The sequence below is a fragment of the Populus trichocarpa genome, chromosome 19, assembly GCF_000002775.5.
Source record: "Populus trichocarpa isolate Nisqually-1 chromosome 19, P.trichocarpa_v4.1, whole genome shotgun sequence".
Classification (NCBI taxonomy): domain Eukaryota; kingdom Viridiplantae; phylum Streptophyta; class Magnoliopsida; order Malpighiales; family Salicaceae; genus Populus; species Populus trichocarpa.
Window position 1 is genome coordinate 2,140,581 of NC_037303.2, and position 24,605 is coordinate 2,165,185.

The 24,605-nt window shown below is 30.4% G+C and overlaps 2 protein-coding genes, 1 long non-coding RNA gene and 1 pseudogene across 3 annotated transcripts in view; 3 read left to right on the forward strand and 1 right to left on the reverse strand.

The window, feature by feature from the left end:
- LOC18110119 (probable disease resistance protein At4g27220) overlaps nt 1-9,855 on the forward strand; it is a 139,592-nt gene extending 129,737 nt beyond the window's left edge. The window contains exon 3 of the mRNA XM_052449716.1: nt 8,992-9,855. Coding sequence (XP_052305676.1) covers nt 8,992-9,842 — 851 coding nt within the window. The 3' untranslated portion in view covers nt 9,843-9,855. The remainder of the gene's footprint in view (nt 1-8,991) is intronic.
- The window catches only part of LOC127904811 (uncharacterized), a 98,375-nt gene extending 77,185 nt beyond the window's left edge, over nt 1-21,190 (reverse strand). Inside the window, exons 1-2 of the long non-coding RNA XR_008058242.1 lie at nt 20,335-21,190; nt 8,509-8,804 (exon numbers count right to left, since the gene is read on the reverse strand). This is a non-coding gene — a long non-coding RNA (uncharacterized LOC127904811). The remainder of the gene's footprint in view (nt 1-8,508; nt 8,805-20,334) is intronic.
- Nucleotides 1-24,605, forward strand: part of LOC18108053 (uncharacterized) — a 257,452-nt gene that overhangs the window by 81,409 nt on the left and 151,438 nt on the right. The window contains exon 3 of the mRNA XM_052449711.1: nt 16,520-16,664. Coding sequence (XP_052305671.1) covers nt 16,520-16,664 — 145 coding nt within the window. The remainder of the gene's footprint in view (nt 1-16,519; nt 16,665-24,605) is intronic.
- The window catches only part of LOC18109910 (probable disease resistance protein At4g27220), a 173,184-nt pseudogene that overhangs the window by 14,332 nt on the left and 134,247 nt on the right, over nt 1-24,605 (forward strand).

The window sequence follows — 24,605 nt, forward strand, 5'->3', positions numbered from 1 at the left end:
AAGGGGATATGTTAGAGAATAATATAAATTATATTCTGAGATCTTATCTAAAAGTTTAAATTATTAACTGAAATGATTTTTTAACAATGAAAAATAGGCTGCTCCTTTATAAAAAGGGGCATTTGGCGTTAAGAAGACGTGTGGGGCATGCAGCAGAGAAGAAAAAACAAAGAAAAAAGAAAAGGGATTTATGTAGTTTATTGATTCAGTCATGTTTTTTTCGATTAAATGGATTGATTCTTTAATTATTTTTGGATTATTTATTTATCTGTATTGATTTAATTTCTTTACTTTAATGTTGCTCGTGAGTATATTGTTGTTGTCGTTGAATTTTCTTAATAATCATTTGCGTATTTAAAAGTGATGAATGATTTTTCAAAAGGGTTACATTTGGTGTTATGTTGATTTAATTTTGGGAATTGAACTTCCAATTGAGTTATTAAACGAAATAAGAATAATTAAAATACCAAATGTGTGCAAGGATTCCCGACGCTCTACTCTTTGTAGAATTCCACTACTTTCTCCATTAGTCACCTTGCTTTATTTTAATTTGCATTTAAAATTAAATTTCATTCTCTATTAAATCATTTACTGATGTTCGGAGCTTTAAAGTGTATGCCATATATGTACAATTATATAACAAATTAATTTTCATTGTCTCGACATTAATTTTTCAGTTTTTTTAATCACTGATTATTTTATTTTAAATTTTATCTTTATAGATTATGTTGCTGGAGATTTGAGGCTGGTAACTTGTTTTAATTAACTTGTCATGAAGTTCTCAAGGTCTAAAAAAATAAAAATAACAGGCTTCAATGTTAAGTTAAGTTAATAAATTTTAAAATTAATCATCATATAAATTTTTAATAACTTTAAAATTTATAAAATTTAAACTGATAATATTTAAAATATAAATCTAAAATCTATCTACTTCAACTAGAATCCCTGTAATTATAATCATGAGATGTTTTGAAAGAGCGGGGTAGGGTGTTTATTGTACTCCAAATTCATTGACTGATGTACGCACACCATGTACTGTCAATAAAAACAGAAATATGAATAGAAGTTTATTATATATTCAAAAAAATTATATTAACTTAATACATATAAAAGTCATAAATATTCCATCTTAATTAAGCAAACTTGATAAATCTAATTACACAAATCTGACTTAATACATATTAAAGTTTGTGAAGATTGAAGACCTGTTCTTAATTTTTGAGTTATTTTATATTTTAATATTTTTTAAAATAAAAAATATTTTAAAAATAACAATAAACATACTCCAAACTCTTAATGCACTGTCTAAATCACTCTAAAAGTAGTAATGTTCTTCTTTTTTTTTCCAGGAAACAGTCTGGATGCACTCAAGTATTTTAAATTTTTAATCACAACTTTCCACTCACATGTTGGATTGCTGTGGTTTTTGATGTATTATCTTGTTTGAAAATGCTTGTATTTTTAAAAAATTTGATTTATTTTTAAATAAAATTTTTTATTTTTTTAATTTATTTTGATATGTTAATATTAAAAATAATTTTTAAAAATTAAAAAATTATTTTAATATATTTTTAAATAAATAATATTTTAAACCGGTTAAACGTATCACATTTGAAACAGACTCCTCGAGCTACAAAATAGTCTCTGACAAGGATTTAAAAGTGGGGCTGCCTCCTTTAGAAAAAGGGGGCTGCCCATAAAGAAGACGCGTGGGAATTGCACCAGAGAAGAAAAAAAAAAACAAGAAAAGGGATTAATGTATTTTATGGATTCAGTAATGTTTTTTATATTAAATGGATTAATTGTTTGATTATATTTAGATCATTTATTTATCTGTATTGATATAATCTTTTTACTATAATATTGATTTAATAAAAAGAACTCCTAAAGGTGGCTGCCAAAAAAGTCGTAAAATTTAGGCAATTTATTTTTGTACTGCCAAGATTATTATGCCCGCAATCAAAATATAATTTGTTTTTCTATTCAGAATTATGCTTGATTGCATTTAAAAATCTGTTTATTTTGAAAAAAATGTTAAATTAATATTTATTAATATATTAGTATTAAAAATTAAAAAAACCACATCATATTATTTATTTATAAAAATTAAAACGATGATATTTATTTTAAAAAAACTAAAATAACAATGTTTTTTCTTAATATTATATTTTTAAATATTTTACTTTCAAAAAGTTTCAATAAAAAAGATGTTTTAATTTAGCAACGAGAGAGCATCCAAAGGGAAGATATTATAGGGTTATTAATTTCCATTAGAAGAAAAGCTAAGAGACGTGGGAGAATTACTATTTATTCACACCTATTTTATTGTAAATTATAATACGTAATTCATTGCGTTTTGTTTTTCTTTTATTTTTTTAAAATTTATTTTTGTTTATTTCATCGGCTGATTTAGAATTCAACTTTATAATTTATTTATTTTTATTATAGTTTTTTTATAAAATTAACGTGATTTACAGGTTTGTTATGATAACTCAAATTATACTAGTTTACTGGTTTAATGAAGTATTTTTTTGTTTCTTAATTAAAAAAAAGCTAAAAAGGTGTGGGAGAACCACTATTTACCTATACCTATTTCATTATAGATTACCATATTAATCTATAGTTTTTTTTTTCCTTTCCTTTTCTTTTTTTGTTATCATTTTCTTAAATTTGTTTTTTTTATTTCATATTTGGGTTGGTTTAGAATTTAGTTTCATAATTAATTTTATTTTTTTCTATGAGATTATCACAGTCTATGTCTATATATATATATATATATATATATATTGGGTTAGTATTTAATTTTATGATTATCTATTTTTATTATCATATTATTAAATAAAAAAATTAAAAATTATAATTCTACTAAAGTCCATAATCTTATTCCTAGGTTTAATTTACTAGCCCAAGTTACTAAAATTACATATTTGAAAGATTTACCTCCTCAACCAGGCAGAGAGTAACAACATAAGCCCTTTTAATATCAAAAAGCTAAATTAGTAGTCTTTGAGGTTACTTAAATTAAATATTGGTACGTACGTAGCTTTTATTCATTTATTCCTAAATATTGACCTTAAGAATGATAAATGGGTGTTGTAGTTAATCTGTAATATAAAAGATTTATAGGTATTGTTTGATAAATGGTTGTTACAGTTAATCTGTAACATAAAATTTATAGGTTTGAATAAAAATTTTAATTATTTGATAATCTTAAATTTTTAATACTGGGAAGCTCGTCACAAGCAATTATTTGGTTGAATAATATACACACACACACTTAGTGTGAAAGTTTATACACTTCAAAGTTTAGTTCAAGATAAGAAAATAATTGTTAAACCGTGTTTATTTTAAAAAACACGCCCTAGGTCGGAGCCGATCTTCAACCATGAATATTGAAATTTATTATTCATTTGTGTCTGCCGATTCGAGCCAAGCCGACATTATCCGATCTATTTTTTTTCAATCAATTTTACAAAAATAAAAAACTTAAAAACCAAACCAAATCTCCATTTTGAGTTATAAAATAAGCTATAACTTTCAAATCCAACAATGGATTTATTAAAGAGAAAAACATTTAACTATATAAATACAATTTGAATTAAAAGTCGAATATTAGAGTAGCATTTTTAGCACAAAAACGATTGTTAAAATATTTTTATTCTTTAGAATTTATGCAAAACAATTAGAAAACTAATTCAGGGATTAAGAACACATGCAATTAGAAAACTAATTCAGGGATTAAGAACACATGCAATTAGAAAACTAATTCAGGGATCAAATATTTTTATGAATTATAAAATTGACTATAAACTTCAAATTCTTGAATTTACAATATAAACTTCTTGAATCATAAGATAAAAACTCATAAAAAATTATAATTTTATAATAAATATGAATTCTTGGATCACATAAGCTTGAGACATAGATAACGTTTGGAGCATTTAAGACTGGACCTCCTTGACTTAAATTTTATTTTATATTTATAATAAGGAAAAAGGCACCATATGAGGTTGAAACCTTTTTATGCTCGGTTGTTGGCATTTGGGACCAGGTTAGAGACCTTTGGGGTCAAACCACTTAATGCCAAAAGCTAGTTTGGTAGCCAAATGTCAGTGTGTTTAGTTATTTTAACCACGTTTTTTTATATATATTTAATTAAATAAATTTAGATATTTATGTCAATAAATATAAAAAATATTAACGAGTCTATTTAATAAAAAAAATTATTTGAACCACATTTTGTATTCATTTAATTTTCTTAACACTAAAGAATGAACATGTTGGTGTTGTTAAAATATTTTTTAATATTATAAAAAATATAAATATAAATATAAATTAAAAAGCTAATGCTTGTATATAATAAAATACAACGAGGATCATTGTTTGCCCTCCATGACGACATAGATCATGAGATTGTAATAATATTATAAAAAGCAAATCAGAACAAATTAATCATACAAAAACAAACACAAAACATATCATGAAGATCAATCTAAAATAAACCAAATGCTTTAAAAAACATTAAAAATTAATCTTTTTTTTAAAAAAAAAAAATATGTAAACGACAACATAATAGATCGACATGAGCTTTGTGGTTAAACCCACAAAACCTGTGACTTTGTAAAAAGCAAATCAAAACAAATTAATCGTACAAAACAAACACGAAACATATCATGGAGATCAATCTAAAATAAGCCAAATGCTTTAAAAAAACATTAAAAATAAATATTTTTTTTTAAAAAAAATATGTAAACGACAACATAATAGATCGATATGAGCTTTGTAGCTAAATCCACAAAACCTGCGACTTGAATTATGGAGTCCATTGAGTTTAATAAGAACGTTATTTTAATTCTTTTTTTTTCTAAAAAAAGGAAAATTAAATGAAAAGTTTTTATAGAAAGACCAAGCCTAGTTGGGCATATAATAAAATCTACAGGGACTGTAAATATATAATCAAGAAAATAGAAGGACCAAAGTTAACTTTTTTCACCATCCATTCTCTCTGTTTTTTTTCACTATCTTTTGATTTTATACTCGATTAACAATCTTACTTAAACTGATACTCAATTTAATTCAGAAAGGGCGGAATTTAAAACAACCGAAGTATTGGAAAATTCATCAATCATGATGTTAACATGCCATAATTAATTTGAGATAAGGAATATGTATGGACTTTACAAATAGGTATTATCATCTAGAATACTATGATTCTTATTAGCAATTTTTTTTGTACATATTCAAGGCTTTGTACCAGAATTCTTATTAGGAAAAACTTGTGTAGATATTCAAGGTAGTTGTGGTTTTATTTCAATGGACTCCACATTTTTTTCTTATAAACGTTTAACGGGTACAAATTCTCAAAGTACTGTAGGTTTTGAGTCCTGAGTTCTATTTCCAACCATAGGTTTAACGGTTGTTTCAGTACCCCTAAGCACTATTTTTATTGCTAATGCTATTCTTCGTTAAATTTTTAGGGAATGGAAGTTGGAGTGGATCAGATAATGACATTGATGAATCATTCCTAGCATAGTACTTACAGCTCTTGAAGCTAAGCTTCAGGCTCTTACATTTTCAGGTCAGCTTTTTCAAAGTTTCAACAATGGGGTGGGTCCACGAGTTAAAGTGTTTGGCATTATTGTCAGAAAATGTTTTTTTTTAAAATAATTTTTAGCTTCTGATTCTTTTGTTGAAGATTTTAATTATATGCAGCGCTAGACAAAAGAAAAGCAAAATAGAGGTGTACAGCAACAACATGTTGTATCTTGTAATATAATCTTTGGTAGGAAAGTTATGGCTTTTTTCCTAGCAACTTCTTGTCAAACAATAAAAGAATCTTTGCTACTGTAACATTCTCTTCCAAATCTCATCTCATTATACCATTGATTTCCAATTTCCCTCTTCAAATTTCTTAAACCTTTCCGGAGCTCAGTGCTTCCTTTTCTGATTGAATCGAATCATCTGGAGCTCAACATCTGGCAACTTCCTTGTTATTTTTAAACCATATATTCTTCTCTGATCTTGTTTTTCTTCCTGAATACTAGTTAAGCAGACCAGCACTTGAAGAACTACTTGAATCCAGGTAAATTATTTATACTCCATCTTCTTCATTTTGTTTTTCACATGTAACTCTGGTTTGAATCTTTCAAGGAAAACTCAAGTTGTAGAAATTCTAATGAGAAACTTTGAAGTTAGGATCATCAACAGTTTCCAAAAATAAATAATTTGATCTTTCTCAGTTGTAACAATCCATGCCTTAAGGAGTTCATACTAAATTGACCCCAAGTTAACCTTGAATTCATTGTTTTTTCTTCTTAGTTTCTTTGCTGTTTGTAACTTATTATTTTAGTTTCAACCTTCCTTTTCCAATTAATGTACTTCCATTAATTTTTATTCAATATTTTGACCCTTTTTATCTATAGGACAAAATGGGTAGATCAGATGATCCGTTTTGGAATGAAGTTGAAGATATGAATGGAAGCATGAAGTGTAAGTTTTGTGGGCATTTATTTGCCAATGGCACTTCCATTTCAAGGATCAAATGGCATCTATCAGGAGAGAGAGGGCATAATGTTGTCATTTGTGGTCAGGTGCCTAAAGAAGTTCAAGAAGCAGCCTTTCTAGCTATGCATGTTGGCAACAAAAGACATAAAAGCATAGCAAGTTCAAGCAATGTTGACATTTCCACCTGTCCACAAGAACAAGACAATGCAGTACTTGGTAATTTGGCACAAGGTATTGGGCGTGAGAGAATTCATTCGCGTTTAGAAGCGGCAAATGGCATGGAAAACACTGGTGAAGGATCTTTTCAGCATGTTGACAGAAGTATCTCTCCTTGGAGACTCAGAGTTGATGCTTATGAGAATAGAGGAGAAGCAACACAAAGAACAGATTTAGTGGATCAATTTGCTGATAGTACTTGGGTTCAGATACACTCTGCCTTTTCAAAGGAGCAGCAGCTGAATGAAATCTCTACCTATTTAATGCAGGAAGATGAGGATGTGGAGCGTCTGCGTGATGCATTTGAAACTGTACCGAGAACAGAACAAGTGCAGCATCTGGAGAGAGGTAGCTCTTGTGAGAGGCCATCAATTAATCAAGCTGATGAGCCTCGAGGAGATTCATCCCAACCAACAGATCCATTGTGTCTTGATCATGGAAGATATTATGACCAACTATTTGCTCCATCAGTAAACAATGATGTCATTATGAATGATGTGCAGAACATGGTTAGAGTCAGGACAGAACCAGTGGAGGAGGATGTGGAGAATAGTCGAAGATCAGTGCGGCCTGACGCTGGAGCTAGATCTTCTGCAAGTCTGAAATACAACACAAGTGAGACTAGAGGAGTTCCATTACCTACTAGCTCTACAAAGCCAGTGGGTCAAGCATTTGAAGAGAATACGAATGTGATATGGTCTTTGTTAATGGATGATAAAGTCCCAACCATTGGTATTTATGGGATGGGAGGAGTTGGTAAAACAACAATACTAAAACATATCCATAATGAGCTTCTACATAGACCAGATATTTGTGATCATGTTTGGTGGGTGACTGTGTCTCAAGATTTCAGCATTAATAGATTGCAGAATCTTATTGCTGAACATCTTGATCTAGATCTTTCAAGAAAAAATGATGAACTGCATAGAGCTGCCAAATTGTCAGAAGAACTAAGGAAGAAACAAAAATGGATTCTCATTTTAGATGATTTATGGAACAATTTTCATCTAGACAAAGTGGGAATTCCTATCCGGTTGAAAGGATGCAAGTTGATAATGACAACTCGATCAGAAACGGTTTGTAATCAGATGACTTGCCATAAAAAAATCAAAGTGAAGCCACTTTCTGAGGGAGAAGCTTGGACTTTGTTCATGAAGAAACTTGGACGTGATATAGCACTTTCACCAGAAGTGGAACGAATTGCGAGAGCTGTTGCAAGGGAATGTGCTGGTTTGCCACTGAGAATTATTACAGTGACAGGAAGCTTAAGAAGAGTGGATGACCTACATGAGTGGAGAAATACATTATTGAAAATGAGAGAATCAGTATTTAGGGACATGGATGAGAAGGTATTCCAGGTATTGAGGGTTAGTTATGATCGGCTAGGTTATCGAGCACTACAACAATGTCTCTTATACTGTGCATTATTTCCTGAAGATCATGTGATTCAGAGGGAGAGGTTGATAGATTATTTGATCGATGAGGGAATAATTAAAGGAATGAGGAGCAGGAAAGATGCATTTGATGAGGGCCACACGATGCTTAATAGACTTGAATATGTCTGCTTATTAGAAAGTGCTCAAATGACGTTTGATGGTAGAAGAAGAGTCAAGATGCATGACTTGATTAGAGACATGGCCATCCAAATACAGCTAGAGAACTCTAAAGGCATGGTTAAAGCAGGTGCGCAATTAAAAGAGTTGCCAGATGCAGAGGAGTGGACGGAGAATCTGACAAGAGTTTCACTAATGCAAAACAAGATCGAAGAAATACCTTCCAGTTATTCACCTAGGTGTCCCTTTCTATCAACTCTATTGCTATGTCAAAATCGTCTGTTGGGATTTATTGCGGATTCATTTTTCAAGCAATTGCATGGGCTCAAGGTCCTCGATCTGTCTTGCACAGGTATTGAAAATTTGCCAGACTCTGTCTCTGATTTATTCAGTCTCACAGCATTATTGCTCAATGATTGTAAGAAATTAAGACATGTTCCATCATTAGAGAAGCTCAAGGCACTGAAGAGGTTGAATCTCTCTCGTACTGCACTTGAAAAGATGCCGCAAGGAATGGAATGCCTAACCAACCTGAAGTATCTTAGAATGAATGGATGTGGTGAAAAGGAGTTTCCTAGTGGGATATTACCAAAACTCTCTCACCTGCAAGTCTTTGTACTAGAAAAGTTTACGGCGCGAGGTGATGCTCCTATAACAGTTAAAGGAAAGGAAGTAGGATCCTTGAGAAATTTGGAAAGTTTGGAATGCCATTTCGAAGGTTTCTCTGACTTCGTGGAGTATCTCAGATCTCGGGATGGGATCCAATCATTAAGCACATATACAATTTTAGTAGGAATGATGGATGAAGGTTATTGGTTTGGCACTTATGATTTTCCAAGTAAAACAGTTGGGGTGGGTAATTTGAGTATCAACGGAGATGGAGATTTTCAGGTCAAGTTCTTAAATGGCATTCAAGGACTGGTTTGTCAATGCATCGATGCAAGAAGTTTATGTGATGTTTTGTCATTAGAGAATGCAACTGAACTGAAGCGCATCAGCATTTGGGAATGCCATAACATGGAGAGTTTGGTTTCATCTTCTTGGTTCTGCTCTGCTCCACCACCATTGCCATCATGTAACGGTACGTTTTCTGGTCTTAAAGTGTTTTCTTGTTATAGATGTGAAAGTATGAAGAAGCTGTTCCCGCTTGTGTTGCTGCCAAACCTCGTAAACCTGGAAAGGATTGAAGTTTGTGAGTGTAAGAAAATGGAGGAGATAATAGGAACAACAGATGAAGAAAGCAGCAGCTCCAATTCCATCACGGAAGTCATTCTCCCAAAGTTAAGAATTCTGAAATTGTGTTGGTTACCAGAACTGAAAAGCATTCGCAGTGCAAAACTGATTTGCAATTCTCTTGAAGATATTACTGTAGACTATTGTCAGAAGCTGAAGAGGATGCCGATTTGTCTTCCGTTGCTTGAAAATGGCCAGCCATCCCCTCCCCCTTCTCTTAAAAATATCTATTCAAGTCCAGAAGAATGGTGGGAGACAGTAGTGGAGTGGGAGCATCCTAATGTAAAGGATGTCCTTCGTCCCTTTGTAAATAATTATAATTTGAAGTTTGATTAATATTATATTTTCATCCTATTGAGTTTCTCCAATATGAAAATCCAAAAAATAAAATAAAAATACTATATTGATTTATCATTAAAGTAACCTAATAAAATAATAAATCATCAGTGAAAGTATTTTTCTACACACATTTTTAAAATGTCTAAGAGAGAGTATGAATATGGCAGTTTTGGTTTCTAAACCTGAAACTGCCATATTCATAAACACATTTTTAACCTGAAACTTCTTGATTTTTAAAATTTTGATCCCTTTAATTATTATATTTTTTATTTTTAATTATAATCTAAAATTTTATTGTGTTTACCTTTTGGTCACGAGTTTAAGATGAAAGCACACAAAAAAGGAACTGCTAAAGCAGTCGTGAAATTTCACTAATGAGGATTTCAAAAAAGGAACTGCTAAAGCCTAAAATTTAGGCAATTTGTTTTTGACACCACGGGGATCATGGAGACGTGAATACATATAATTTTAAAATTTAAAATATTTTTAAATAGTTAATATTAAATAATTTTTTAACTTAAAACAATTCAACTTTAATAAAATATTAAAATATTATAAAATTAAAATATTTTAACAATAATATTTTAAATATAAAGTTAGGTCAAAATTATCAAGGCTAATGAAATCTAAAACATTTATTTTTTTGCTTAAATTCCTACAAAGTATAAACTTGAAAAAAAAACAACATGAATATAAACCATATATATTAGTGATAAATCTAATTTTAAAAAATTAATATCATAGTTAATGAAAATAGTAATGAAAAAGAGCTTTTTATACTTTGATTGTTTAATTAATTAATTGAACCTGATTCAATTTGATTCAAAGGCTTTTTAAGACTGGAACAGAACATATGGAATGAAACCGGAACATTCCGAACGGAATTTAGCCGAAAAATCTAGAAGGGATCGAGATTTGAAATGAGATGAAAATTATTTCGTTTTATTTTATTTTTTAAATTGGTATGAAATTATTACAAATAAAACGAAACGAAATTAATAATTTTTATTTTAATATATTTATAAATAAAAAATATTTTAAAAATAGCAATAATGACATTTCCTGCTATGCTGTCACAATCACTCTAAAAGCAGTAATGTTTTTTAATCACAACTTTCCACTCACATGTCAAACTTTCTACGCTGTGATTCTTGATGTGTTATCTTGTTTTTGGAATGCTCGTGTTTTTAAAAATTTTAATTTTTTTTAAATAATTTTTTTATATTTTTAGATTATTTTAATGTGTTAATGTTAAAAATAATTTTTAAAAAATAAAAATATTATTTTTATATATTTTTAAATAAAACATACTTTAAAATATCATTACTACCGCGTTCAAAACAAGCTCCCCGGTATATAAAATAGTCTCTGATGATGATTTTTTATTTAAAAAAACTAAAGCATGTACGTGGCTGCCAAGTTTTATTATTTTTTGGATTTTTATCTTGGAGAAATTCAATGAGGATGAAAATATAATATTAATCAAACTTCAAATTATAATTATTTATCTATCGAGTTAACAAAAATATATGACTAATGAAATAAAAAAAAATGAAAAATGTTATTTATGTAATTGTAATCACACTATATTATATTACTTTACAAAGGGACGAAGGACATCCTTTGCATTAGGATGCTCCCACTCCACTACTGACTCCCACCATTCTTCTGGACTTGAATAGATATTTATTTATTCATTATCTTTTTAAGACTATTGAATTGTAATAATTATTTTCGATATGAATGATGAAAATAGTCCTTTAAATCAACAAGGATATTCTTATTAATTAATATTGAAATAGTCCTTCGTCCCTTTGTACCTTTCTTTTAAACTCGATAGATAAATAATTATAATTTGAAGTTTGATTAATATTATATTTTCATCCTATTGAGTTTCTCCAAGATGAAAATCCAAAAAATAAAAAAAAACTATATTGATTTATCGTTAAAGTAGCCTAATAAAATAATACATCTATTCACTATAATAAATCATCAGTGAAAGTGTTCTTCTACACACATTTTTAAAGAGTTTTAATTTTTTGTTATAGCTGTAAAAGTATGAAGAAGCTGTTCCAGCTTGTGTTGCTGCCATGTTTTTTTTTTATTAAGTGTGTTTGTGAGTGTAGTCATGGTTATTTTTTAAAATGTTTTTTATTTAGAAAAGCATGCTAATAATATTTTTTTATTTTTAAAAAATTATTTTTGAGATCAGCACATCAAAATAATTTAAAAACATCAAAAACATATTAATTTAAAGTAAAAAAAATTTAAATTTTTTCGGAAGTGCTTTTGACAAGCACTCCTAAATAGGTATTACATGGATTAATTCTTTAATTATTTGTGGATCATTTATTTATCTGTATTGATTTAATTTCTGTACTATAATATTGCTCTTGAGTATATTGTTGTTGTCGTTGAATTTTCTTAATAATCATTTGCGTTATTTAAAAGTGATGAATGATTTTTCAAAAGGGTTACATTTGGTGTTATGTTAATTTTATTTTGGGAATTGAACATCCAATTGAGTTATTAAACGAAATAAATAATAATTAAAATACCAAAGGTGTGCATTTAAAATCATTTGATTTCCCGACGCTCTACTGTTTGTAGAATTCCAGTACTTTCTCCATTAGTCACCTTGCTTTATTTTAATTTGCATTTAAAATTAAATTTCATTCTCTATTAAATCATTTAATATTTTCTTCTGTTCTCTTAATTTGTCTCCGTGGAGACTCGATACCCCAAAGTGGGGCTACAATCACCCAAATCTAACTTAATACCCCAAAAATAGAAATATGAATAAATATTGTCTTAATTTTCTTCTATTCCTCGATACCCCAAAAATAGAAATATGAATAAAAGTTTATCTCAAAACAATTATATTAACTTAATACATATAAAAGTCATAAATATTCCATCTTAATTAAGCAGACTTGATAAATCTAATTACACAAATCTAACTTAATACATATAAAAGTTAGTTTGTGAAGATTGAAGAGCTGGTCTTAATTTGCCTCATCAACTAGGCAGATAGCAGAAGGCAAAGAGTTAGCCAGGGAGTGGAGATAGAGACCCCTTTAATATCAAAATCTAAATTAGTAGTCTTTGAGGTTACTTAAATTAAATATTGGTACGTAGCTTTTATTTATTTATTTATTTATTTTTAAATATTAACCTTAAAAAAAATTGAATTTATAATTGTATCAAATAAAATATTGATTTGGTGAAATTTGATCGATTCAATAAAACCAATTTAGTTCATATCTGACTAAATTAATAAAAACTAACAAAATAATATTATTTTAATAAAGATAATTAATTTGAATTAACTTAATAAATAACTCATAACTTATTAAATATCTGATACTATATTAAAAAAATTATCTTAAACCAAATAAATTAAGCAGGCCTAAAAATGTTATAATGTTACTTTCTAATAATTTAGTAAGGATTTGGAGAATATATATTCAATAACAAACTTTATTAGAAGATTAAGTTATTTCAACAACAAACAAAAACATCATTTTTAATATTTTTATTAGCAAAATTCAGGTATAACCGTAGTACACCATGTTGTCAAACATACAGAAGTCTTGAATTTTACTTTTCTTCTTTTTAAAAAAAAATTGGAAAGGCAAATATACCTTAGTCCATGAAAATTAAAAATCAGTAAAATATTACTGTAATGATTATTTTTTTAAAAATTTTTTATTTAAAATTTATTTTTAATATTAACACATCAAAATCAAAACGATATAAAAACATTAAAATAAATTTAATTTAAAACAAAAAAAATTTTAAAGTTTTATAAAAAACAAGGTTTGACTGCACCATGTCTCTGTCATATAAGTTGACAGATATGTTTGAATGAGAGGTAAATTGTGTTTTTTTAGGTTAAAAGTATATTTTTTTAACTTTTAAAAATATAATTTATACTTAAAAGATATTATATCTTAAAAAAAATGCAACTATATCTTCGAGCCAAACACGTGCTTGAGTGATTCTTGGCAATCAATTCCTGGATCAAGACAATAAGGTCTAGCCAGAGGTAAAACCTGATGCAGCTACCGACTTAAATATTTTCATTCAAGGAAGTGCAGCGTTGTGTCCCGCCGAGAGAGGCCACAAGACAAATACTAAGATCATTTTTTATTTTATATTGTTAATGTATTTTTCAAAAAAGTTGATTTTTTTTATTTAAAATTAATTTTTTTAATATTTTTAGATTATTTTAATATACTAATATCAAAAATAAATTTTAAAAAATAAAAAAATATTATTTATATATATTTTTAAATAAAAAATATTTTAAAAATCAATCATGATTGTAATTTTAAACTGGCAGTGCACTATACCGAACTATATTATCAACAAGATTTTCCTCGTATGAATTAAAGCATTCTGCATTTGACACAGCTTGAAAACATGTTTCTTCTTAAATTATTATTTCCATAAAAAATTAAAAATTATATTGCCATAAAAAAAAAAAACCAAAGTAATCTCCAAACACTCTCATGTTTGGTAGGTGAGCGGTGGGTTGCTTCCTGACAACTTCCTTCCTATCAAGCAATACGTTAATTAATTATTATTTGAGCTGATTATTTTATTTTTAATTTTATATTCATGGGAATTTGAGGTTAATAATTTATTTTAATTAATTATGAAGTTCTCAAGGTAAAAAAAAAAAAGCTTCAACGATTAATTTAAGTTGGTATTTGATTTGATAAAATTTTATTCAATTTAATTCATTAAAAATAATTGAAACTTGAACACCAAATATGATACTGAAATAAAAAAGTAGCCTGGTGTGTTTTTCAAAATTCTGTTCCCTAGAGTTTTTGCATTTTGCATTTCAAATTTTAATTTTTAATTTTAATTCAAAATTTTATTTTATTAATTTTTTAATTTATGAATTTGAGATAAAAAAATCACTAAAAAACTCGGAAAAAAAATGGAAAATTATTGGCCGACAATTTTGGCAACAAAAAAACACGATCATCTTTGTATTAATTGGAAACTAGTGTGCAGATTGGCTAGCAAATCATACTTTATAGGTCGAGGGCTAAGAATATAAATCTGTAGAAGGGTATTGGAAAAAATAATAATCTCCATTGGTGTGGAAAAGTTCAGGTATGCAGTATGCTATCATGGAATAAGATAATGTTTGATGGTGATAATAATTATTTTTTAAATTATTTTTTTATTTAAAAATATATTAAAATAATTTTTTTTTATTTTTTAAAATTTATTTTTAATATTAAAATGTCAAAAAGATCTAAAAATATTAAAAATTTTAATTTAAAATAAAAAAATATCAAGTTTTTTAAAAAAACATGGTTCAACCGTGATTTTTTTTTTTTTTTTTCGCGGTGTTGGTTGTTCTGATAACCATTAACCATGACATGGCTCAAATGAGGGAGAGTAATTAAAAATCTATAAAATTATATCAAGTGACTGTTTGTAATTAATATTTTTGAATTGTTTTTATGTGACAATATAAAAAAAAATTTAAAAAAATTATTTAAATATATTTTTAAATAAAAAATATTTTTTAAAAAAAACCTTTACACAATGCAGAAATATGCGGGTCCACACGTTAACTTTCTATATCTTATAATGTAATGTTGGGGTTGCTTCCTGGCAACTTCCTTCCTATCAAACAATACGTTAATTAATTATTATTATTGAGCTGACTTTTCTAATAAATAGTATTATGTAAAAGAGCTAGCGGCTGTAACGTTCTCTTCCACATCTCATCTCATTATACAATTCCCTATTTTCCTTTCCCCATCTCATGATCAGTGCGAACTAGATTTATGTATACTGCAACTTTATTATTTTTCTAAATCATACATTCTTCTCTGATCTGTGATTTCTCTTCCTTTTCTTTTGGCTGATCACTGCTTAAGCAAACCAGCACTTGAAGAACATCTTGAATCCAGGTAAATTAACTGCACTCCATCTTGTCTGAATCTTTAAAGTAATCCATGATAAATAGATCTATCTTTTTCTCGGATTTCATAATCCATGGCTTGTGGTGTTCATACTAAATTAACCCTAAACCTTGAATTCATTGTTTTTGTCTTTTCAAAATTCTTTGCTGTTTTTAACTCCTTATATATGGGATTTCTTTTCCAATACTAGATTTTGTAATCCATGCCCTGTACTGGGACTGCCATTAATTATTTTTATCCAATATTTTTCTGACATAATGATTCAATGAAATTGTCTCTTACTGATTCATGAATTAACTTGATCAGTATTAATTACCTTTCATTAAACTTGTTTACAACAAGTGACAAATAATTTAGCATTAAAACAAAGAATTAAATCATTAACAGCAACATTTATATTTCCTATTTTTCATCCGAATTTCTTTAACAAATAAATAAGTCATGTGTGTGTATATATTGTTATCTAATCTGTGCTTTCTGTTCTTTTTTAAACCTCAGATGGAAGGAGTCCCACCGTCTTTTATTGAGGATGATGTCAACTTGACATCGAATCAGTTCGATTTTCAATCACAAGAAGATTCATTCAATATATCTGAGCTTCTCTTGTACGTCATTCTTAAGCATATTTTATCAGAAGATGATTACTTGCAATTTAGTTATTCTACAGTTTTTCTTATTATTCCCATAAAAGAATAATGTTCCTAATAACAAATTAAGCAGGTCGCCACCGGAGGTTCCAGGCAACCAAAGCTTCATGTTATGCAATGATCATGCTGGTCAGAACATGGTGGTGGATAACAATGTGATCAACGATAGTATTCAACAAACAACTGATCAGTTTCCACCTTCATTTCCTCAAACCATGGTGAGTGCTCATGCCTAATCCAATTTGCTACAATGTCCATTGAATTAGCAAGTGTTTGTATCACCCATTGGATCAAAAAGTTTTATGTTTTCGTGTATCAATTTATCTCGAGCATCTTCAAAATGTTTATTGTTAAACAAACAGACAACAATGGGAGATTTAGATGGAACATCATCGTCATGGATCAAACAAAATGAACCAAATTGGCCTCAAGCTCCACCAAGGTACATAATATTCATCATTATTTAACTTCTTCTTCTTGTTCACACTAAATGAATTCATTATATTTGAATATAGGTGTCAGCCTAATTCTAATTTATTTGATCCTCAATGTGCCAATCCTTTCAGGTAAGCTAAAATGATATCTTAGTGGATTAATAGCAAAGAATTATGCATATGTATAAAGAAATCACTAACAAATGTTGCTAATTTAGGGACCAACAATGGACTAATTATCAGTTACCAATGAGCAATCAAGTGCCTGCGATGTTACCTGGACCTCAACCTCCAATGAATCAACGGTATTCACCTCGAATATACACTTTTTTAATCATGAAAACAATAAACTTGACCAAAATTGACGAGGTCGAGGATCTTCCAAGTCTTTTTGAGCTCTCTATCTCTCTTTTTTGTGAGAATAACAGTTCTATGTTTAACTATTTGAATATTATTCAGGCATCAGAACTCCTTTATTCATCAACCTCGGCCGGGACATGGCTATATGACACCGAACGCAACCACTTCTCAACATGGTGGCTTCAATCAATCTGGACCTTCTTCTCCTGCTCCCTGGTATCCAATTTTTCATTTTTAGTATTTTCTGTAATAAAAACAATTAGTTTTTCTAGCAAGATAATCATAAGTTTGTTTACGAATGATTTTGGATTTAGGATTCAAACTTTTTGTAATGAAGGACAAGTAGATCAAGCTGCTGTAATTCCTAACATAGACAATATGCAACAAGAGAACTTCGTGCCTAGGTACTGATTGACTTCAAGCTGTTGATTTTTATTGCTTAAGAGAGACTACCAATTATATCACTTCATTTTTATATAGGTCACAGATGGATAACCTACAAGTCCGAGGATTGCAAAATCAAATTGCTAGGCCAAATGCCTCTAATACTCAACAAGTAAGAAGTCTAACTGAATTATCGTCGTCTTTTCCCCCTATGATTGTGCAATAAACAAACTATCAATTTTAATAGCAAAATAAGGGTAACTTCCATCAATTTTTATTCTTTATTTTGACCCCGGTTTTTTTTCTATAGGTCGAAACGGTTGGATCAAAGTATCCATTTCGGATTCATGTTGAATATAGGGCTGATGGTAGCATGAAGTGTAAGTTTTGTCAACATACATGGGCCAATAAAACTTCCATTTCAAGGTTCAAATGGCATTTATCAGGAGAGGAAGGGCGTGGTGTTGCCATTTGTCGTGGGGTGACTAAAGAAGTTAAAGAAGCAGCCTTTCTAGCTATATATGGTGGCCACAAAAGACAAAAAATCACAGCAAGTTCAGTCAATGTTAATGACTGTGGAATTCCAACTTGTCTACAAGAACAAAACATTGAGAATGAAAATACGGGAGGAATTGTTGGAAGGGTACAAAGAGAAGTTCAGGTTGTAGAACCCGGAGTAGTGGAAGAGAGGATTTCTTCACATGCAATAGCAGGAAACGACGTAGTAAGCATGACCGGAATGAGAGCACAAGAAGATAGAGTTTCCGAAGGGGCACTCGAGAGCAGACTGAGGACAGAACCAGTGGATCGATCGTTGGAACAAAGCAATGCAGTACTTGGCAATGTGGCAGGGGGAGCTAGAAGGATACAAGTGGGAGTTCAGGGCATGGAACAAGATCCAGGAGAAGAGAGAATTCAGTCGCATCTACAAGCGGAAAATGGCATGGAAAACACTGGTGAAGGATCTTTTCAGCATGATGCATTTGAGACTGTACCAAGAACAGAGAAAGTGCAGACTCTGGAGCCTCGAGGAGATTCATCCCAATTTTGTCATGGCATTGGAAGATGTTATGATCAACCTTGTGCTCCATCAGTAAACAATGATGTAACTAGTCATGATGAGCAGCATATGGTTAGAGTGAGGACACAACCAGTGCAGGAAGAGGAGGATGTGGAGAATAGTGGAAGATCAGTAGTGCAGGCTGGCGCAGGAGCTAGATCTTCTGAAAGTCTGAAGTACAACAAGACTAGAGGAGTTCCATTACCTACTAGCTCTACAAAGCCAGTGGGTCAAGCATTTGAAGAGAATACGAAGGTGATATGGTCTTTGTTAATGGATGATAAAGTCCCAACCATTGGTATTTATGGGATGGGAGGAGTTGGTAAAACAACAATACTGAAACATATCCATAATGAGCTTCTACAAAGACCAGATATTTATGATCATGTTTGGTGGGTGACCGTGTCTCAAGATTTCAACATTAATAGGTTGCAGAATTTTATTGCTACACAACTTCATCTAAACCTTTCAAGAGAAGATGATGATCTGCATAGAGCTGTCAAATTGTCAGAAGAACTAAAGAGAAAACAAAAATGGATTCTTATTTTAGATGATTTGTGGAACAATTTTGAGCTTGAGGAAGTGGGAATTCCTGAGAAGTTGAAAGGATGCAAGCTGATTATGACAACTCGATCAAAAACGGTATGTCATCAGATGGCTTGCCACCGCAAAATCAAGGTGAAGCTACTTTCGGAGAGAGAAGCTTGGACTTTGTTCATGGAAAAACTTGGACGTGCAATGGCACTTTTACCAGAAGTGGAAGGAATTGCGAAAGCTGTTGCAAGGGAATGTGCTGGTTTGCCATTGGGAATTATTGCAGTGGCAGGAAGCTTGAGGGGAGTGGATGACCCACATGAGTGGAGAAATACATTGAACAAATTGAGAGAATCAGAATTTAGGGACATAGATAAGAAAGTATTCAAGTTATTGAGGTTTAGTTATGATCGGTTAGGTGATTTAGCACTACAACAATGTCTCTTGTATTGTGCATTATTTCCTGAAGATGATGATATTGAAAGGAAGGAGTTGATAGGTTATTTGATCGATGAGGGAATAATTAAAGGAAAGAGGAGCAGGGGAGATGCATTTGATGAGGGCCACACGATGCTTAATAGACTTGAATATGTCTGCCTATTGGAAAGTGCTCAAATGGATTATGATGATATTAGACGTGTCAAGATGCATGACTTGATTAGGGACATGGCCATCCAAATACTGCAAGACGAGTCTCAAGTCATGGTGAAAGCAGGTGCGCAATTAAAAGAGTTGCCAGATGCAGAGGAGTGGACAGAGAATCTCACTAGAGTCTCACTAATGCAAAACCAAATTAAAGAAATTCCTTCCAGCTATTCACCAAGGTGTCCCTATCTATCAACTCTATTGCTATGTCAAAATCGTTGGTTGCGATTCATTGCAGATTCATTTTTCAAGCAATTACATGGGCTCAAGGTCCTCAATCTGGCTGGCACAGGTATTCAAAATTTGCCAGACTCTGTCTCTGATTTGGTGAGTCTCACTGCGTTATTGCTTAAAGGGTGTGAGAACTTACGTCATGTTCCATCATTCGAGAAGCTCGGGGAACTGAAGAGGTTGGATCTCTCTCGTACTGCGCTTGAAAAGATGCCGCAAGGAATGGAATGCCTAACCAACCTGAGGTATCTTAGAATGAATGGATGTGGTGAAAAGGAGTTTCCTAGTGGGATATTACCAAAACTCTCTCAGCTGCAAGTTTTTGTACTAGAAGAGCTTAAGGGGATCAGTTATGCTCCGATAACAGTTAAAGGAAAGGAACTAGGATCCTTGAGAAATTTAGAAACTTTGGAATGTCATTTCGAAGGTCTCCCTGACTTCGTGGAGTATCTCAGATCTCGAGATGGGATTCAATCATTAAGCACATATAAAATTTTAGTAGGAGAGGTGCTTAGATGTATAGAGCAATTGATTGGAGATTTTCCAAGTAAAACAGTTGGGGTGGGTAATTTGAGTATCCACAGAGATGGAGATTTTCAGGTCAAGTTCTTAAATGGCATTCAAGGACTGCATTGTGAATGCATCGATGCAAGAAGTTTATGTGATGTTTTGTCATTAGAGAATGCAACTGAACTGGAGCGCATCAGAATTGGGAAATGCGATAGCATGGAGAGCTTGGTTTCATCTTCTTGGTTATGCTCTGCTCCACCACCTGGTATGTTTTCTGGTCTTAAGAAGTTTTATTGTTATGGATGTAACAGTATGAAGAAGCTGTTCCCGCTTGTGCTGCTGCCAAACCTCGTAAACCTGGAAAGGATTTATGTTAGTGAATGTGAGAAAATGGAGGAGATAATAGGAACAACAGATGAAGAAAGCAGCACCTCCAATTCCATCACGGAAGTCATTCTCCCAAAGTTAAGAACTCTGAGATTGGAATGGTTACCACAACTGAAAAGCATTTGCAGTGCAAAACTGATTCGCAATTCTCTTAAACAAATTACTGTAATGCATTGTGAGAAGTTGAAGAGGATGCCAATTTGTCTTCCGTTGCTTGAAAATGGCCAGCCATCTCCTCCCCCTTCTCTTAAAAAAATCAAGGCATATCCAAAAGAATGGTGGGAGACAGTAGTGGAGTGGGAGCATCCTAATGCAAAGGATGTCCTTCGTTCGTTAGTAAAGTTTTGGTAGGAGGAGACTCCTCTGCCCTTAATATAATATAAAATAATATAGAATAGAGGGTAAGCATCATCTCTCTCAATCGAATTGTAGCTTTCGTATTGTTAATCCTTTCGTTGTTAGAATACTTCTTTGTTGCATCATTTATCAATTCTATCCTTCTGTAAGAATACTAATCGATTGTAACCTTAAATTTGCTCATATTCAATAATATATCATTCTTTCAATCATTTTTGTTAAAAATCATGTGCAAAACATAATTATTTTCGATATGAATGTGAAAGTATGAAGAAGCTGTTCCGCTTGTGCTGCTGCCAAACCTCGTAAACCTGGAAAGGATTGAAGTGAGTTGCTGTAAGAAAATGGAGGAGATAATAGGAACAACAGATGAAGAAAGCAGCACCTACAATTCCATCATGGAATTAATACTCCCAAAGTTAAGATCTCTGAGATTGTATGAATTACCAGAACTGAAAAGCATTTGCAGTGCAAAACTGACTTTCAATTCTCTTAAAGATATTGATGTAATGGATTGTGAGAAGCTGAAGAGGATGCCAATTTGTCTTCCGTTGCTTGAAAATAGCCAGCCATCTCTTCTCCCTTCTCTTAAATACAAACGAGCATATCCAGTAGAATGGTGGGAGACAGTAGTGGAGTGGGAGCATCCTAATACAAAGGATGTCCTTCGTCCCTATGTAAAGTTTGGGTAGGAGGAGACTACTCTGCCCTTAATATAATATAATATAGAATAGAGGGTATTGCTAATCCTTTCGTATTGCTAATCCTTTCGTTGTTAGAATACTTCTTTGTTGCATCATTTATCATTTCTATCCTAATATATGCAAAGGACCTTTTTGTCTCGAAATAATTAATATGTAGAATGGTTAATTACTCCGTTAAATGTAATAATACGTATCCTTCTTTTATTATAGGCTGGTTTAGAATTCAGCTAAGACATCTAATAAAATATTTTTATTCTTAGAAATTTTGTGAAGAACAATCAGAAAACTAATTTAATTAGGGATTAATTGAGTAATTAATTACCTTACAGAGGATTTTCTTTTCCTTTATTTTATTTCTAGTAACAGCTAATTTAATAAAACCCCAATAGCCTGATTCTTGGATCACAGAAGCTTGAGACATGGCACATGCTACCAGGAAAAAAGCATGATTTTGTTGAAAACCTTTAAGATTGGACTGTCGCATTCTAACAATAATGTTTGGACCATTTAAAGATTGGACCCAACTTCACTTCAACTTTATTTTATATTTATAATAAATAAAAAGCATGATTGTGTTGAAAATCTTTTTTCTGTTTTTATTTTTCAATTTTTGAAATGACTCCTCAAAAAACAATTCCAACCAATTATTTGCCCTGGAATTTGGAGGATGTATAATTCCAAGTGGGCAAGCTGCATTTCTTAGCCAGGTGGAGCAAGAATTGAGGTTGCTTATTTCTGGCTTTTGCTTCTCTGGGTATGATTTATTGGGCTAGTTTATAGGATTTTTGTCCTTTCTGCTAATTTTATATTAATTTTTTTAATTTTTAATTTAATTATTTTTTTTATATTTTCAAATCGTTTTGATGTTTTGATATTAAAAATAATTTTAAAAAATAATAATAAAATATTATTTTGATGCATTGCTAAATAAAAAATATTTTGAAAAATAATTGATACTGCACTCTCAAACACCCTTAAATGCTCTATTATTAAAATAAAATGCTAAAATATGAATAGAAATATTAGAAATTAATGTGAATTTTTGAATTGAATTTCTATTTACTTTGATATACTCTTGAACAGGTCTTTATGTTTGATTTCAGAGTTTATAGAAGAGCAAGTCAATGCCCAATCAAGTTCAAAGGAGTCGTGAAATTCACTTGAAACCAGCCTGGATACACTTAAGTATTTTAATCACAACTTTCCACTCACATATCATATTCCTGTGATTCTTGACGCGTTGGAAAGGTATCTTACAGGGCTACAAATTAGTCTCTAATGAGGATTTCGAAAGAAGAACTCCTAAAGCATGTACGTGGCTGCCTAAGAAATCCTATAATTTTGGTTTTTGATGAAAAAGGAGGGCCTCCTTTAGAAAAAGGGGTATTTGTTGGCAATTGCGCCAGAGAAAAAAAGAAAAAAAAAAAGAAAAAGGAGAACAGGCAAGGAAAGGAATGGCTAATTAATACAGTGATGGGTAGCCAAATTGTTCAGATTTCCAATTATTCCAACTCTTTTGTTTTATCATTCTCAAAGTCCAAACAACAACGGTACTGCCAAGATTGTTATGCCTGCAATCAAAATATAATTTATTTTTGTACTCAGAATTATGTTTGATTGCATTTAAAAATCTGTTTATTTAAAAAAAATATTAAATTAATATTTTTTTATATATTAATATTAAAAATAAAAAAATATTTTGATGCATTTCTTAGTTAGGGGAGCAAAAATTGAGCTAGCTTGCTTCTGGCTTTTGATTTTCTGGGTATGATTTGTTTGGCTAGTTTATAGGACTTTTGCACTAGGGTTTTTGTCTAATTTATCTATATATAGGATTTAGAATCTTGATGAATGAAACTAGCATTCTCGATTTCTTGGGATAGAAAGAGCAGAATTATTATTAAAATTAAAAAAGAAAAAACTAAATAAGATATTGATTGGGTGGAATTTAATCGATCAATCAAACCAATCTAGTTCATATCTAATTGGATTATTAAAAAAAATGAAATGATATTATTTTAATAAAATAATTAATCTGAATTAACTTAATAAATAATTCATAAGTTATGATATTATATTAAAAATATTATCTTAAACCAAATAAATTAAGTAACTTAAAAATGTTGTAATGTAATTTTGATAATTTAGTAAGGATTTGGAGAATATATATTTAAAAACAAACTTTGTCATAAGATTAAGTTATTCCAACAATCCCAGTCAATTAAAACCTGTTTGTTAAGGTGGTAAACCATAACAAAAACAACCATTTTTATTATTTTATTGGCAAAATGCAGGTAGAACAGCAGTGCATCATGTTGCCCAAAAAAACACAAATTTTGAATTTTATTTTTAATTATTTTTGAAAACTGGAAAAGCAGGTAAACTGTGACTAAAATAGGGTATGATATTATGGTAGTAATTGTTTTTTAAAATATTTTTATTTAAAAATATATTAAAATAATAATTTTTTTTATTTTTAAAATTTATTTTTAGCATTAACACGTGAAAATAATAAAAAAAATAAATAATAAATAATCAAGTTATTTTAAAAAC